This window comes from Dinoponera quadriceps, unplaced genomic scaffold, assembly GCF_001313825.1.
Source record: "Dinoponera quadriceps isolate SergipeBrazil2010 unplaced genomic scaffold, ASM131382v1 scaffold479, whole genome shotgun sequence".
NCBI lineage: Eukaryota > Metazoa > Arthropoda > Insecta > Hymenoptera > Formicidae > Dinoponera > Dinoponera quadriceps.
This window is the reverse complement of record NW_014554586.1, coordinates 284,153-296,724: the sequence shown is the minus strand read 5'-3', so window position 1 is coordinate 296,724 and position 12,572 is coordinate 284,153. Positions and strand designations below refer to the sequence as shown.

The 12,572-nt window shown below is 38.5% G+C and overlaps 3 protein-coding genes across 4 annotated transcripts; 2 read left to right on the top strand and 1 right to left on the bottom strand.

The window, feature by feature from the left end:
* The first annotated feature begins 399 nt into the window (after positions 1 to 399).
* On the top strand, positions 400 to 3,018 carry LOC106752201 (cytochrome b reductase 1). 2 transcript variants are annotated; one of them, XM_014633731.1, is made up of 5 exons: positions 400 to 525; positions 1,608 to 1,832; positions 1,924 to 2,132; positions 2,210 to 2,367; positions 2,453 to 3,018. In XM_014633731.1, exons 2-5 carry the CDS (start codon positions 1,610 to 1,612, stop codon positions 2,610 to 2,612), a joined length of 750 nt encoding a protein of 249 aa, XP_014489217.1. In that variant the 5' UTR covers positions 400 to 525; positions 1,608 to 1,609; the 3' UTR covers positions 2,613 to 3,018. The 2 variants fall into 2 exon arrangements, with proteins under 2 accessions (XP_014489217.1, XP_014489216.1); XM_014633730.1 differs by lacking the exon at positions 400 to 525 and adding an exon at positions 742 to 1,138.
* Positions 3,019 to 3,603: 585 nt separating this feature from the next.
* Positions 3,604 to 9,324, top strand: LOC106752232 (chitinase-3-like protein 2). Its single transcript, XM_014633786.1, has 6 exons — positions 3,604 to 4,064; positions 5,150 to 5,413; positions 5,579 to 5,860; positions 5,956 to 6,192; positions 6,267 to 6,690; positions 6,791 to 9,324. Exons 1-6 carry the CDS (start codon positions 4,006 to 4,008, stop codon positions 6,953 to 6,955), a joined length of 1,431 nt encoding a protein of 476 aa, XP_014489272.1. The 5' UTR covers positions 3,604 to 4,005; the 3' UTR covers positions 6,956 to 9,324.
* LOC106752231 (signal recognition particle 54 kDa protein) lies at positions 9,028 to 12,139 on the bottom strand. Its single transcript, XM_014633785.1, has 9 exons — positions 12,062 to 12,139; positions 11,505 to 11,681; positions 11,189 to 11,418; positions 10,916 to 11,066; positions 10,591 to 10,739; positions 10,218 to 10,479; positions 10,031 to 10,139; positions 9,662 to 9,928; positions 9,028 to 9,564 (listed from the first exon to the last, which is right to left on the bottom strand). The coding sequence occupies exons 1-9, from the start codon at positions 12,137 to 12,139 to the stop codon at positions 9,467 to 9,469; spliced, it is 1,521 nt and encodes a 506-aa protein (XP_014489271.1). The 3' UTR covers positions 9,028 to 9,466.
* Positions 12,140 to 12,572: the final 433 nt, after the last annotated feature.

Sequence of the window (12,572 nt, the reverse complement as noted above, 5' to 3'; positions counted from 1 at the left end):
CTCTCATAAATTGAACATATCAGTTACAGTCCTGTTCCCACGCGAGTTCCCGAGATTTCTGCCTATTCCAAAATTCATCGGAAGGAAAAAAAAGTGTCACGACCGGTCCTGCCTACGAACTAGCGCCTTTCACCGAGCCAACACTCCCATTCTCCTCCGTCACGTTACGAATAACCGAATAATATCACGCGCAGTCGCGCGTAACCGCGTTCGCTCGCCAAGATCTCGTCGACGGTTCGCGATAAAGTCCGTATCACATGGCGCGTTTCCTCCCGTATGCAAAACGTCTCGCTAGTTTTCTCAGGGATAAATAGTAAGTTCCCAGTAATTTACCAGCCAGCAGGACGCTTTGTTTACGTACGAATGCGGAACAATGAGCCGTGTGACGCAAGCTTAAGACTTATTCGCATACCTTGAGGGAAAATCGATTTACACTTGAATTCCTTCCTTTATTGCGTGATGGGAGTGTATATGCTGTGATACTTGTTGATCGCGGACACAGTATTACTTTGCGGAATAGCTTAGGTGAGTTCAATTTTGTAGATTCATCTGTTGATATGCATAATTTTTAAGTAGTGTTTTTTTCTTTATATTTTGATGATAAATATTATTACTCGCGATAAATTTAATCGGGATTGTATTTATCGGAAATTACAGATGTTATCGCTGATGATTTCCGTATCAGCTTGTGTACATAATACGAAATACATGTTCAGTCATCTAATGTTTGCATACTTCATTTATGAGTGTTGATTTCTTCTCTTATTGTGCGAACTCAGAGTATATATCGGATATTTCGTATATTTTTAAGTTACAAAGATTGACTTGTCCCTTGTTATCGTTTTAGTCGATATGTAACGCTCGTTAAATCAATACTTCCTGCGGACGGCGTTTTGTAAATAAGTATTTTGTTTTTTTCCGTTTTTTATGTAATATCAACTTTGCTCCAGCTGTTTGAGTTTGACTGCAAGTCTTTGGTTGTTTTGAAAATTTATTTTTTAATGCAAATACGTGAAAGGAAAGGAAGGAATTCGTTAATATTTTATTGCAGTTTATCTTATTTACTTATATTCGAATTTAATAATTTATGTAGAGTGCACAATGTCAAATTATCCGTATGAATACATAAGATGTCCAGGTATGTTTTTGTCTATTAGTTGGAATAAGCTGGATAGGATATACAATATATTATAGAATAAGGATTCAAAATTGAAATCTTTGAAAACATTGGATTTCTTTATACAATAATATTATATATTTATATAAAAATTGTTTATGTAAATTTTTTTATATAATAAGCATAAAGCATATAATGAGCACTTATGCTCATTTCAATGAGTAAATATTAGTTCTCAAGTTGTGAAACCTATCCTTTTAAGAGAATAATTTCACATGATGCAAATAGAAATTCGATAATTTGATATGATGCAAATAGAAAATTAATATAGTGTACACGCTATGTCTTATCATTTATTTTGCATATAATTACCTTATATTTGCATATAATTATTTTATATTTACATATAATTAGTATGCGTTTGAATTGCTACGTTACAACACAGTTTATCAATATTCTCATACATATAATAAACATGATAAATTTTCAGATATGGAGCAAATAACAGAATCACCTCAAACACAGCCGCAGTCCTTGCATGGCTTCGTCCCTCTCCTGGGTCTTACCGAAGCGGTCGGGGCGCTTCTTGTAATTCTAATGATTGTGTGGACAACTTATTTCGAAGACGGCTTCTCCTGGAGGTCTCATCCAAAGCTTGAATTTAATTGGCATCCTTTGTTAATGACTATAGGTTTTGTCTTTCTGTACGCCAATGGTACAGTATATTTAAAAATCAATTTTTCTCCTCGTTCCTGCACTTGTGTGTGTAATTCGTGAGTTTGTTTTTTTTTTTTTTTCTTTCATAGCAATGCTCATCTATAGAACACAACGGAATCTTCGCAAGAGACGACTAAAGCTGCTTCACGCGGGAAACATGTTTCTCATCGTAGTGTTCGTGGTGATCGCTCTGGTGGCTGTTTTCGACAGCCATAATCTGGCTTCTTCTCCTACACCGAATATGTATTCGCTGCACAGCTGGGTAGGACTAACGACCGTAATATTATTCTGCTGTCAGGTAAATCTGTTCGAATAATTACGTAATAATAATTCTGAATTTGGAAACATATACACGCCAATATCTGGTGTTTACAGTGGGTTGCCGGATGTGTCGCCTTCCTCTTTCCCGGATTACAGCCCTTGCTACGAGCTTCTTACATGCCAATTCACGTGTATTTTGGCATTGCAGGCTTTATCGGTGCAATCGCATCGTGTTTATTGGGACTCAATGAAAAGGCAATTTTCAGTTTGAAGTGAGTAGCAATTAATTAAGTAATAACAAAATAAGCCAAGAGAGGGATGGAGGTGTATGTTTCTAATATTTTTGAAATGTTTCAGAGATGAATACTCAAAGTTCGATAAGGAAGGAGTGCTGATAAATGTTATAGGGATGCTATTCGTATTATTCGGAGGTTTATCGGTATATTTGATAACGCAAGCACGTTACAGACGTTTATCAATGCCCGAAGATGAGATTTTATTATCCGGAACTGGGTAATGCGTTTGAGATTACAGTTTGGATTGCACATTGAAGATCAAAACTTCACGCTTACCGAATATGACCTTGACTATCGCTTCTCAGTATAAATGTCTCCTGAAACCTTAAAGTCTCATATCCAATGAAAAGTATTTACGAGTTTTGAGTATTGCACATTTCAGGAATACTTTTACAAATAAGGCTGACTAATGGCACAGTCGAGTGATATCACTACAAGATGAACAGGGAAATAATAATTTTATTGAATAATTCCAGGAGCGTGTGTATGTGTGTGTATGTGTGTGTAAACACTCTCCTAAATACTCTTAAAACATTCCTATGTATTACATAGTCTGAATATTTTCTTCGGCAGATAAAATGTATAATTTATGTTTACATCAAGAAGTTATATTTTTCCAAGTTTTTGGTGCTACATATAAAATATATCGTGTGTATATATATGCATAAATTTATTTCTTATACAAATATATGTTGATATATGTGTATTTAAACTGCTTATATTTTTAAATTAAGTGCTGAAAGTATGATATATGTATGTGATGCAAAACAGCAATATAATACTTACAAGCAATTTCAATCCATGTAGGTTTCTTATTATCTTTTCAGGTAAACGATCGACAATTATATATGCGATAATTTATGAACACATCCGGATATTGTACATTTACAAGTTGAACACATCCTTGCGTACTTATTTAAAGATATCGTATTATTGTGTTAACTACTGTCCTACAGAAATTTCGGTTTGAGTTATCTTCAAAAATAAGAGTTTCGATTTAATTTCGATTTCGGTCAAAATTCAAAGAAAATTTCGATGTAAATCGAAAGCCGGAAAGCCAACGAGGACATGTTCCACAAAAAGGAAGCAGGCGAATATACAGCGACATATTTTCAAGGCTGTTTGCATTGCGATGGTGGGGCGGCGGGGGGGGGGGTAACACGCTGAGGCTTTCCTTCGTCGCATGAAATGGCACCTTTAGTCTCGCGAGAACAACCGAGCGGTTCGGACGTGCTTTGAGCGCGTGCTCGCGGGCCCCCTTTCTTCGTCGTAGCGCATATTTTTTTTCACAAATTCATTCCGCCGCAGAACGCATTTGTCCGGTATCTCGTTTTATTTGTATTAAGTGGTGCAGGAGGAATGCCGCTGAGCTGCCCGTAATCAAAGTTGAAGAGAGAGAGAGAGAGAGAGAATCGATCACTGCGCGTGTATAAATAGTTCGTATCTAGTAATCAGCTGTGCGGTCGTTATCAGTGGCAAGTTGACGATATTGTTGACGGCGACGTAACAAGATATATCTCGGTAGCTGTATTGCACGAGAATTTCTCGTCATTCAAAGGAAATTCGTCGCGACGCGCGCACTCAGCAGTGCAGTAAGCCACGATAAATCATTCAATGGTTAACCAAATCCCTGTGCCTCAGGCGAAGTATGAATTACTAACTGACATACGACAGTGAGTATACGTTAATTCTTCGTAAGAAAAAACAAAAATCGTTCTCCGTTAGCACGACGAAAGCGTGCGAATTCCTGTGGGAGTGCGCGAACGTATGAATCCTTCGGGATTACTCGACGTTTCGTACGCGCAAGAGAGAGAGGGGTGGAAGGAATAGAGAGAGAGAGAGAGAAGGAGGAAATTTTGTATCGATCTCTTGCGAGCAATACGTCATCATTGGCTTTTGAATTTCCACGCCTCACGTCACGAAAGGTCATTGCAGTTAATCAAACGCCTGTCAGTGATCTGGACTACCTATTATGGAATTACTCGGAATTGATTCCAATCGGAATCTTTCGAATTATTCCCTTTCTCTTGTATTTTATGGAGAATAATTGAGCGATTCCGATCGGAATCAATTCCGAAAGAATCCATAATACGTGCTCTACATAGACACGATGTTCTCGATTGATTGCTGTCACGTGCACGTGATTATTCCTATTGCTCGTGGACTGGATTCGGGGATCCTCCTTTTGGGAGGATTTCTGGAACCATCAAAAGTATCTCAGAATTTGTCATATTATTTCTCAGAATTTTAATGAAAATTTTTAAGCGTTCAGGATGTTTCAGATTTTTCATTTACGAATTCGAACGTCCAGAACATCGGATATGTAACTTATCTGTTGCCATGTTTGACTCTACCGAACTGAATATTTTTGAAAGTTATGTTGGGCCTTCGCCTTACTAAATGTCATTTTTAATAGCATTAATAGCTTTAATGTCAACACTACATAACCGCAAAAGGGCGGGAAAATCAATTGATTTTAAAATTAATTTCTTAACTGCTTAAAAACATTTAGATTATTCATTTGTACACCTAATATCTGATAAATGTTTTCATATTATTCTGGAACTCTTCATAAATCTAGAATATGAGGAATTCTTAGAAAATTTCTTAGAAAATACGAGATACTTTTTCACCAGAAGAGTGAGGGAGAGAGAGAAATTTTCATTACTCGAAGCCGAAACTTTGGACGTTCAAACGCGCGCCCTGAGTTTCCAAAGTTTTTTTTTATCATTTAACGCAAGATCGAATGTCTTTTCAGACCGCGCTGGCGAACGCAATTCCTTTGCCTTATCTTAACATTCCTAATCGTCGGAGTTCTCTTTGTAACGCGCGCCTGGTTTGGCATACTCGTCCTACGAGCTCCGAAGGCTGATAAATTTGTCGGGGAACAGATCGACAATGCCAAGATTGCTGCGTGGCTACGTCGGGCTCGGATGTACGCCGAGTCGACGAAGGAGAATCAGAATGCGGACAGGAACACAAGTGTCAACACATCGGAACAATACCACCGCAATTCAACCAAGTGAGAAGATTTAGAATGTTCTGATACCACGAAATTATCGATACCGATATTATATTAGTGGTGTCACAACATCCTCTTAAGATTTAAGCTTTCAGCATGTGGTTTTATCCGTTGACCTGTTGATGCACTTCATGCACTGAAAAATGTTTTCCACACTATGTTCAGTCAGATCATCGTATGCTACTATACAATATCGGGGGACGTTAACACATCGTGGGAGCTCAGTCCGTCGCACATTGACCCTCATATTTGTACGCATATTATCGTGGGTTTTGCGAGCGTGGTGAACAGCACACTGGACATAGGAGACAACGAGTGGGTGTACAGGCGAGTGGTCGATCTGAAGAATCGCGAACCTAAATTGAAGGTCATGGTCAGCGCCGGCGGAAACAATGAGCTCCACGATGGTTTTCCCGAGATGGTGAAGAATCACACAAATAGGAAAAAGTACGATTGCTTATTGCTGCTATTTTTCAGAACACCGTCCATAGTAGTGATTCAATGGTCCAAGTGAGACCGGCTAATACTCGTCTAACTTTCAGATTTATACGGTCAGTATTAAACGTAACCAAAACTTTCCATCTGGACGGCTTCGACGTCGACTGGGAGTTCCCAGCATGGTTAGGATCCGACAGTCGCGAGAAGATACACTTTGTGCAATTGTTGGAGGAATTGCGGAAGGCATTCGATCGCAGCGGACAGAAGTTAATCCTGACGGTGGCGGTCGCAGCGCCACAGGCGATCGTAGATCAGAGTTACATGGTCCCCGAGATCGCAGAGTACGTGTTTCAGGTAGCAATCGCCGATTGTAAGACACCTCAAACGGATTGTCACGGATTGTTGGCACTTTCAGACACATTGACTTTGTAAACCTGATGTCGTACGATTATCATTTCTACGTTTGGTACTTCCCGGTGACAGACTTGAACGCCCCTCTCTTCCCCCGTTGTACAGAGACAGGCTATTTGTCGACTTTAAACGTGAATTTCTCCGCTCAATATTGGATAGCGAAAGGAATGCCGCGGGAGAAGATAGTCGTTGGCATACCGGGTTACGGTCACTCTTACAAGCTGGATAATCCGTCGAATCACGATCTACAAGCTCCGGCTGATGGTTTCGGGGAGCTTGGCACAAACGGCTTCGTGTCTTATCCTACGGTCTGTCAATTCTTGAAATCCGGGGCTGTGAAAGTCTTCAATCAAGAAAGTCGTGTGCCATACGCGTTTAAAGGTAAAGAATGGATATCCTACGACGACCAGCAGAGCGTTTATTACAAGGTAGTATATTTTATCCTATCGGTACAATAGTTGATATACATAGTTCTAATCAAATCTGCGAGACTGATATACTAACGTCGGTACACGGTTTGTGTTTAAGAGCGCGTGGATTCACGCCAACGGCTTCAGAGGAGCCATGATCTTGTCTTTAAACGTCGACGATTGGAACGGCACTTGCGCCACGAATGAAACGTTCCCGTTGACACGTACCGTCTCGAAGACGTTCAAGGAGCTGGACAAGCAACAAGTGTCGATAGGATTGTAATTCTTCGAGTACGCGCAACTCCGTTGGAGGAAGATTTCCATCTAGTTGCAACCGAGAGCTTAAAGCGTTTTACATTGAAACGATGCATTCCACTGCATTCCTATTTAAATATACTACTACTCGATGATATATACATATATATATATATTTACGCTCCACCTGAGTTGCTCAAAGATTTTCTTGTACAAATCAGTTGCTAAGGCATTCCGAGCACATAGTATTATATGCCGTAGAGCATAGCACTTGTACCTGATTATGTCGAATCAAAGATATTTATATACGTATATATGTATATATATACGTGCGTCGAATTCTATAGACTTAATAATATACGTACATATATATTCTATATACGTACGCATATCCTGTTTCCTATGTTATTATTTTCATATTTTATATAGTCAATATATATATATATATATACATTTCGTATATAATATTCAAAATAATGCCATGAATTAGAGAGAATATCAGAGGCAACCGTTATAAGTTATAACCGGTTTAAACGTGCCATATATATATATATATAATACAAAATTATACAAGCATATGTAACAAGAGCTATCGTCTGTTTCTCAATAAAGGGTTTCGAACTCGCGAATAATCTAACGCATGTTTTAATTTTACCTGATATCTAATCTTACTTTAGTTCAGTGGTGTTAATGATAGTACCGAGCCACACGTACACAAGCGTCGCACATATATGTATGTATGTGTATGTATATATATACATATTTATTAATAATCATCATATTTGCAGCATTGCATCAGTCTATCGGTCTTGCGCCCGCGACTCAGATCTCTGATTTACGCCGAGAAAGCATTTGCGGCTTCGGTGCGTGTCCTAGTGAGAGGAAATGACATTCTCTCTTTCGCTTTGCGCGAGACAAACGACGGTTGACACGGACGGAGCGCACTAAATGGTGCATAAGGAGAAACTGCATGGAGAGGATATCCCTCTAGGCAAGTGCAGACTCGAAATCGCAGCACTGCTCCCAAGATGCTTTGTATAGAAAGCCTTGGTTGTCGTTTGACCTTGGTCACAAAAAAACATATTTCACCATGAGCGCCGCGTACGCATCACATCACGAAGCCGTGTTTCTATGTTTGCATCCGAAAGGACCAAAAATGTCGTACGGGGCGGCTGCTAAGTACATGAAAAAAATCCAAGACATTTGTAAGTGGGTGAAACGCTATTCTGACGTGAAAAACGTTGATGATCTGCTGGATCGTGGCTCCAAAAAAACGAAAAAGGAGGACAGAATGATTTTACAGGTGTTTGAAAAGAATCCTCGTTTATCATTACGTGGCGTGCAAACGGTTTTACATAAAAAAGGTCTAAATATATCGTATGATACTATAAGAAAACGTTTACTGGCTCGTGAAGTGAAATTTCGGAGCACAATGAAGAAAACGTTACTGACCGAAAAACACGTCGAGAAAAGACTTGTTTAGGCAAATGAAAATTTGGATCGCTATTGGGACAACGTAATTTTTTCAAACGAAGCTTCTTTTGGGGCAAATTTTTTATCAGACGTGCCTGGTTTACCCACGCCAATAGACTCATCGAGCAGATCGTTAAACATCCGGTAAAAGTGCACGTCTGGGGCTGTTTCTCAAAGCAGAGATTTGGCACTTTGCACATCTTCACAGAAAATTTGGACGCTGCCAAAATGGTCAAAATATATCAGAGAGCTTTATTACCATCTGCCCAAAGGTGTTTTACGAAGGAAAATGAAAATTGGCTACTGCAAGAGGACAATGATCCAAAACATCGGAGTAGACTTTGTACTGCGTGGAAACAAGAAAATAACGTTGAACGTATTGGATTGGCCTTTACAGTCGCCAGATGTAAATCCCATAGAAAATGTGTGAGCACTCATGAAGTTTAAGCTTCGAGAAAAGAAGATATGGACCGTCAAACAGTTAGTTCAATAGATTCGATTTATATAGAGGTCTTTGTCTAACGATTATACTATAAAATTAGTAGAAAGTATGCCTCGGAGATGCCAGGTGATTATTGATAACGGAGGTGACTGGGCAACTTATTAATAATAAAGCATCACAGTCTATATCATACATAATGTGTGTATTTTTTTTTTTTCAATTTATTATCCCAAGTCGTTTTCGAGTTTCGCCGTAAACGCTCTTGTCAAACAGACTGTAACTCGTAGTAGAACACACGCAAGGATTGTAAAACCGTATCGGGATATAATATTGATATTCTTACTGTAACGTGCAATTCAGCGCGTTTCGATAATTTATTGCATGTACATGATAGATATCTTTTTAACGATTCCATGACTGATTCATAAGGATGTCGAAGAATTCACTATCAATGTCACTTCATTAATAATGACTTCTGTGATGCTATTATTACTTATATAAAACACATTTAAAGTGAGAAAAACACAATTCCTTTCGTACTGTAATTCAAATACGGCGTAGCTTTCTTGCGGGTTGTATATAACAGTCCTTAACGGCAGTAGTGGCACTGCCCAGAGCCTCATCTCAGGATTTACCGCCGAAACCACCCATTAAATTCCCCAACCCACCTGCAGCCCCTTGTTGTAACTGTTTCATTATATTCTGTAATCCTGTCATGCCACCTGAAATAATAATGGGATACATAAGTAGCTCGCACGAAAAACACAGCGAGCGTACCTCTGATACGCCAATAAGTTTAATCTATTTAAATTTACTTACCCATTTGATGTAATACACGCGGATCCATCATTTTGGCCATTTGATGATTCAATTTCGCCATTTGTGTGGGATTGACATTTTTAGCCATGTCACCAGCTTTGAACAAGCCTTTAATGCCACCCATTTTCTTGACAACTGCCGCGAATTTCGTGTATTGCGTTATTAAATCTTTAACTTCTTTTTCCGTTACACCGGAACCCCTCGCCACTCTCACTATTCTTCCAGGTTGTTTGCTGAATAACTTAGCTCCATCTCTACTGTCTAGTTCTAAAATAGATAATATGGATAAAATGAGATACACAATACTATAAATTAGATGAATTGTCGTAAGAACGACATACGAAGAAAATATTTTAAGCAACGACGAACCTGAATCATTCATACTGTCCATAATTGTCATTAGTCGTTTTAATCTTGCCATTGACTCTTGTTCTGTCCCTTTCGACATGAAATCTTGACTGAATCCGGGAATCATACCCTAAACATAGAATAATATTATAGAGCGAAAATTGCGGAATATCAATAGATTACACAGTAATGCATGACTAATATTTACCATTAACTGTGAAAATGGTCCCATCTTCATGATATTTTGAAACTGCTCGTACATGTCTCGTAAGGTAAATTGACCGTGTTTTATTTTCTCGAGTAGTTCTTCATTATCATCTAGATTCAATTCGTTCACTTTATCAATGAGACCCTCGATATCACCCATACCTAGCAATTTGCTAATAAATGGTTTTGTTTTAAACGGTTCTAAGTCGTCTATGTGTTCTCCTGTGCCGACAAATATTACAGGACTTTGTGTCGCTGCAACACTGAGGATGAAGGAAAATTATGTTATAAAGAACAAAATTATATCATACTTGTAATAGAGAGAAATTTAATAACTACTACAACAGGGATGTGTTATTTGATAAAGAACTTACGCTGAAAGTGCCCCACCACCTTTAGCATGACCATCTAGTTTTGTAATTATGATAGAACCGACGTTTACACGTTCTTTGAAAGCCTTTGCTTGCGCCTCGCATGCCTGACCTATCGTTGCATCCATTACGAAGATTATGTTATCTGGTTGCTAACAACGTAACAAAACGTAATATTAAGAATTGTTCTTTTGCGCGTTATTTTTATAAATGAGTGAGTTATACAAGTCCCCATATATGTATATAGTAAAAAATTATATAGTAAATAAAAAAATATGATAGAAAATTTCACTGTTTGAAATTAAAATATGTCGCATTATGATCTTACCACAGCATTGGCGACTTGCAACATTTCCTCAAATAACGATTCCTCCTGTTTGTGTCTTCCGCTCGTATCTACAATGATTATTTCGTATCCCTCTTTCTTAAACATGTCAACACCATCCTGCGCAATTGTTACAGGATCCACTTCCGTGTAACTAAACATTTTTTTTTTATCAGCATAACGTCGAGAAATGATAAGAGTAACATATAATAAAAGAATAACACATAAACAACGTGTAATCACAAAATGGATACTTTCTCTAAATTTTTTATTTACCTGCCATAAAATGGTATTCTGGCTTTTGTGGCATTCTGTTTTATTTGGTCGTATGCACCGGCACGAAATGTATCTGCGCATACTAAACACGCCTTCCAGTTTTTCTTAAGATAATGATACGCAAGTTTAGTGCAGGTAGTTGTTTTACCGGAACCTTGCAAACCCACAAACATAATCACATTAGGACGGCCTTTTACTGGTTGGTATGCTTTAACACCAGGATCAATCAACTGAAAGAATCCACCAATTATCACATATTCTTTTCTAATTATTTATATATATTATCGTCTCTTACGTTGACACAAAATAAACAAACCTTTACAAGTTCCTTAAAGACTGCACTCTGTATCATCCTCCTTTTATTAAGACCACCAGCCATATCCTCAAAATCAATAACCTGACGTACATTTTCTCGCAATTTCTTCACTAATCTAATATTTACATCAGCCTCGAGTAAAGCTGCACAGATCTCCTTCAGCATAGAATTTAAAACCTGGATGGAATAAAGACACTTGTTAAGATAAAGATAAATAGTGTAGCAAACATAACAGATACAACCAGGTATTAATAGAAATTTGGAGAAGATGTTAACAATAACATAACGCCATATGTCATATTTGAGGCAGACTAAATTATGTCCGCGCAAAAGCTACTGCGTACGTGTAAATTTGACATATACAAAGAGGTTATTGAAAGCACGTACATGACATATCAGAAATTTCCAAAGATATGAAACAAAAGACGGTTAAGCGAGGAAAAATCACTTGGCATTGGAATACAATAGGAAATATGGTAACGTGTCATTTCGATCTGTTGTTTACAAGCAGCCTTTGATAATTATATATAACACGTAGTAAATATCGATAAACTCACCTCCTCATTGATGACGGTCGCATTACTGAGCGACCGCAGGGCCGACGTGATTTTACGTCCAAGGTCCGCCAAAACCATTTTTCTACGTTTCCTTGCTCACCGTCTCGATGTAAAATATTTCCCGATTAGATTGGTTAGAATATTAACATATAAAATATGTTATGATATCCCGACTCGGCCAACATGGCATGACGACACATCCGGTCTCGAGCGGACGATTATGAGAAGAAACAATAAATTTCTCGGCGTTATGTTGCGGTCGGAAGTGAAAATCCGCGGTGGCGAATTCCTCTCTGCACGTTGACTCGTTAAAAAGCTCGATCAACTTGTTTATATGTCACACCGACCAAACAGCTCTGATACAGCCGACAGCCATATCGATCGAAACGTGCGCGTATACTCGACGAGGTGTACGCCATTACGCCTGAAGTTAGACACTTTCGCCGTCTAGTCTGAAGTCCAGCACTTCCGGAATAGGATTTCGACCTGGAAGTAAGCTGAATCCGAGTCG

What these genes read in the sequence shown, in the direction of transcription:
- LOC106752201 (XM_014633730.1), top strand. Translation starts at nt 1,102, where the DNA reads ATGTCAAATTATCCGTATGAATACATAAGATGTCCAG. An exon ending in TAATATTATTCTGCTGTCAG is followed by an intron (nt 2,133 to 2,209) that starts GTAAATCTGTTC and finishes TGGTGTTTACAG; the next exon opens with TGGGTTGCCGGATGTGTCGC. An exon ending in AAGGCAATTTTCAGTTTGAA is followed by an intron (nt 2,368 to 2,452) that starts GTGAGTAGCAAT and finishes GAAATGTTTCAG; the next exon opens with AGATGAATACTCAAAGTTCG.
- LOC106752232 (XM_014633786.1), top strand. Translation starts at nt 4,006, where the DNA reads ATGGTTAACCAAATCCCTGTGCCTCAGGCGAAGTATGAATTACTAACT. An exon ending in AATCACACAAATAGGAAAAA is followed by an intron (nt 5,861 to 5,955) that starts GTACGATTGCTT and finishes TCTAACTTTCAG; the next exon opens with ATTTATACGGTCAGTATTAA. An exon ending in AGCAGAGCGTTTATTACAAG is followed by an intron (nt 6,691 to 6,790) that starts GTAGTATATTTT and finishes TTTGTGTTTAAG; the next exon opens with AGCGCGTGGATTCACGCCAA.
- LOC106752231 (XM_014633785.1), bottom strand. Translation starts at nt 12,139, where the DNA reads ATGGTTTTGGCGGACCTTGGACGTAAAATCACGTCGGCCCTGCGGTCG. An exon ending in CGACCGTCATCAATGAGGAG is followed by an intron (nt 11,682 to 12,061) that starts GTGAGTTTATCG and finishes TATTCCATCCAG; the next exon opens with GTTTTAAATTCTATGCTGAA. An exon ending in GGTGGTGGGGCACTTTCAGC is followed by an intron (nt 10,480 to 10,590) that starts GTAAGTTCTTTA and finishes CTTCATCCTCAG; the next exon opens with TGTTGCAGCGACACAAAGTC.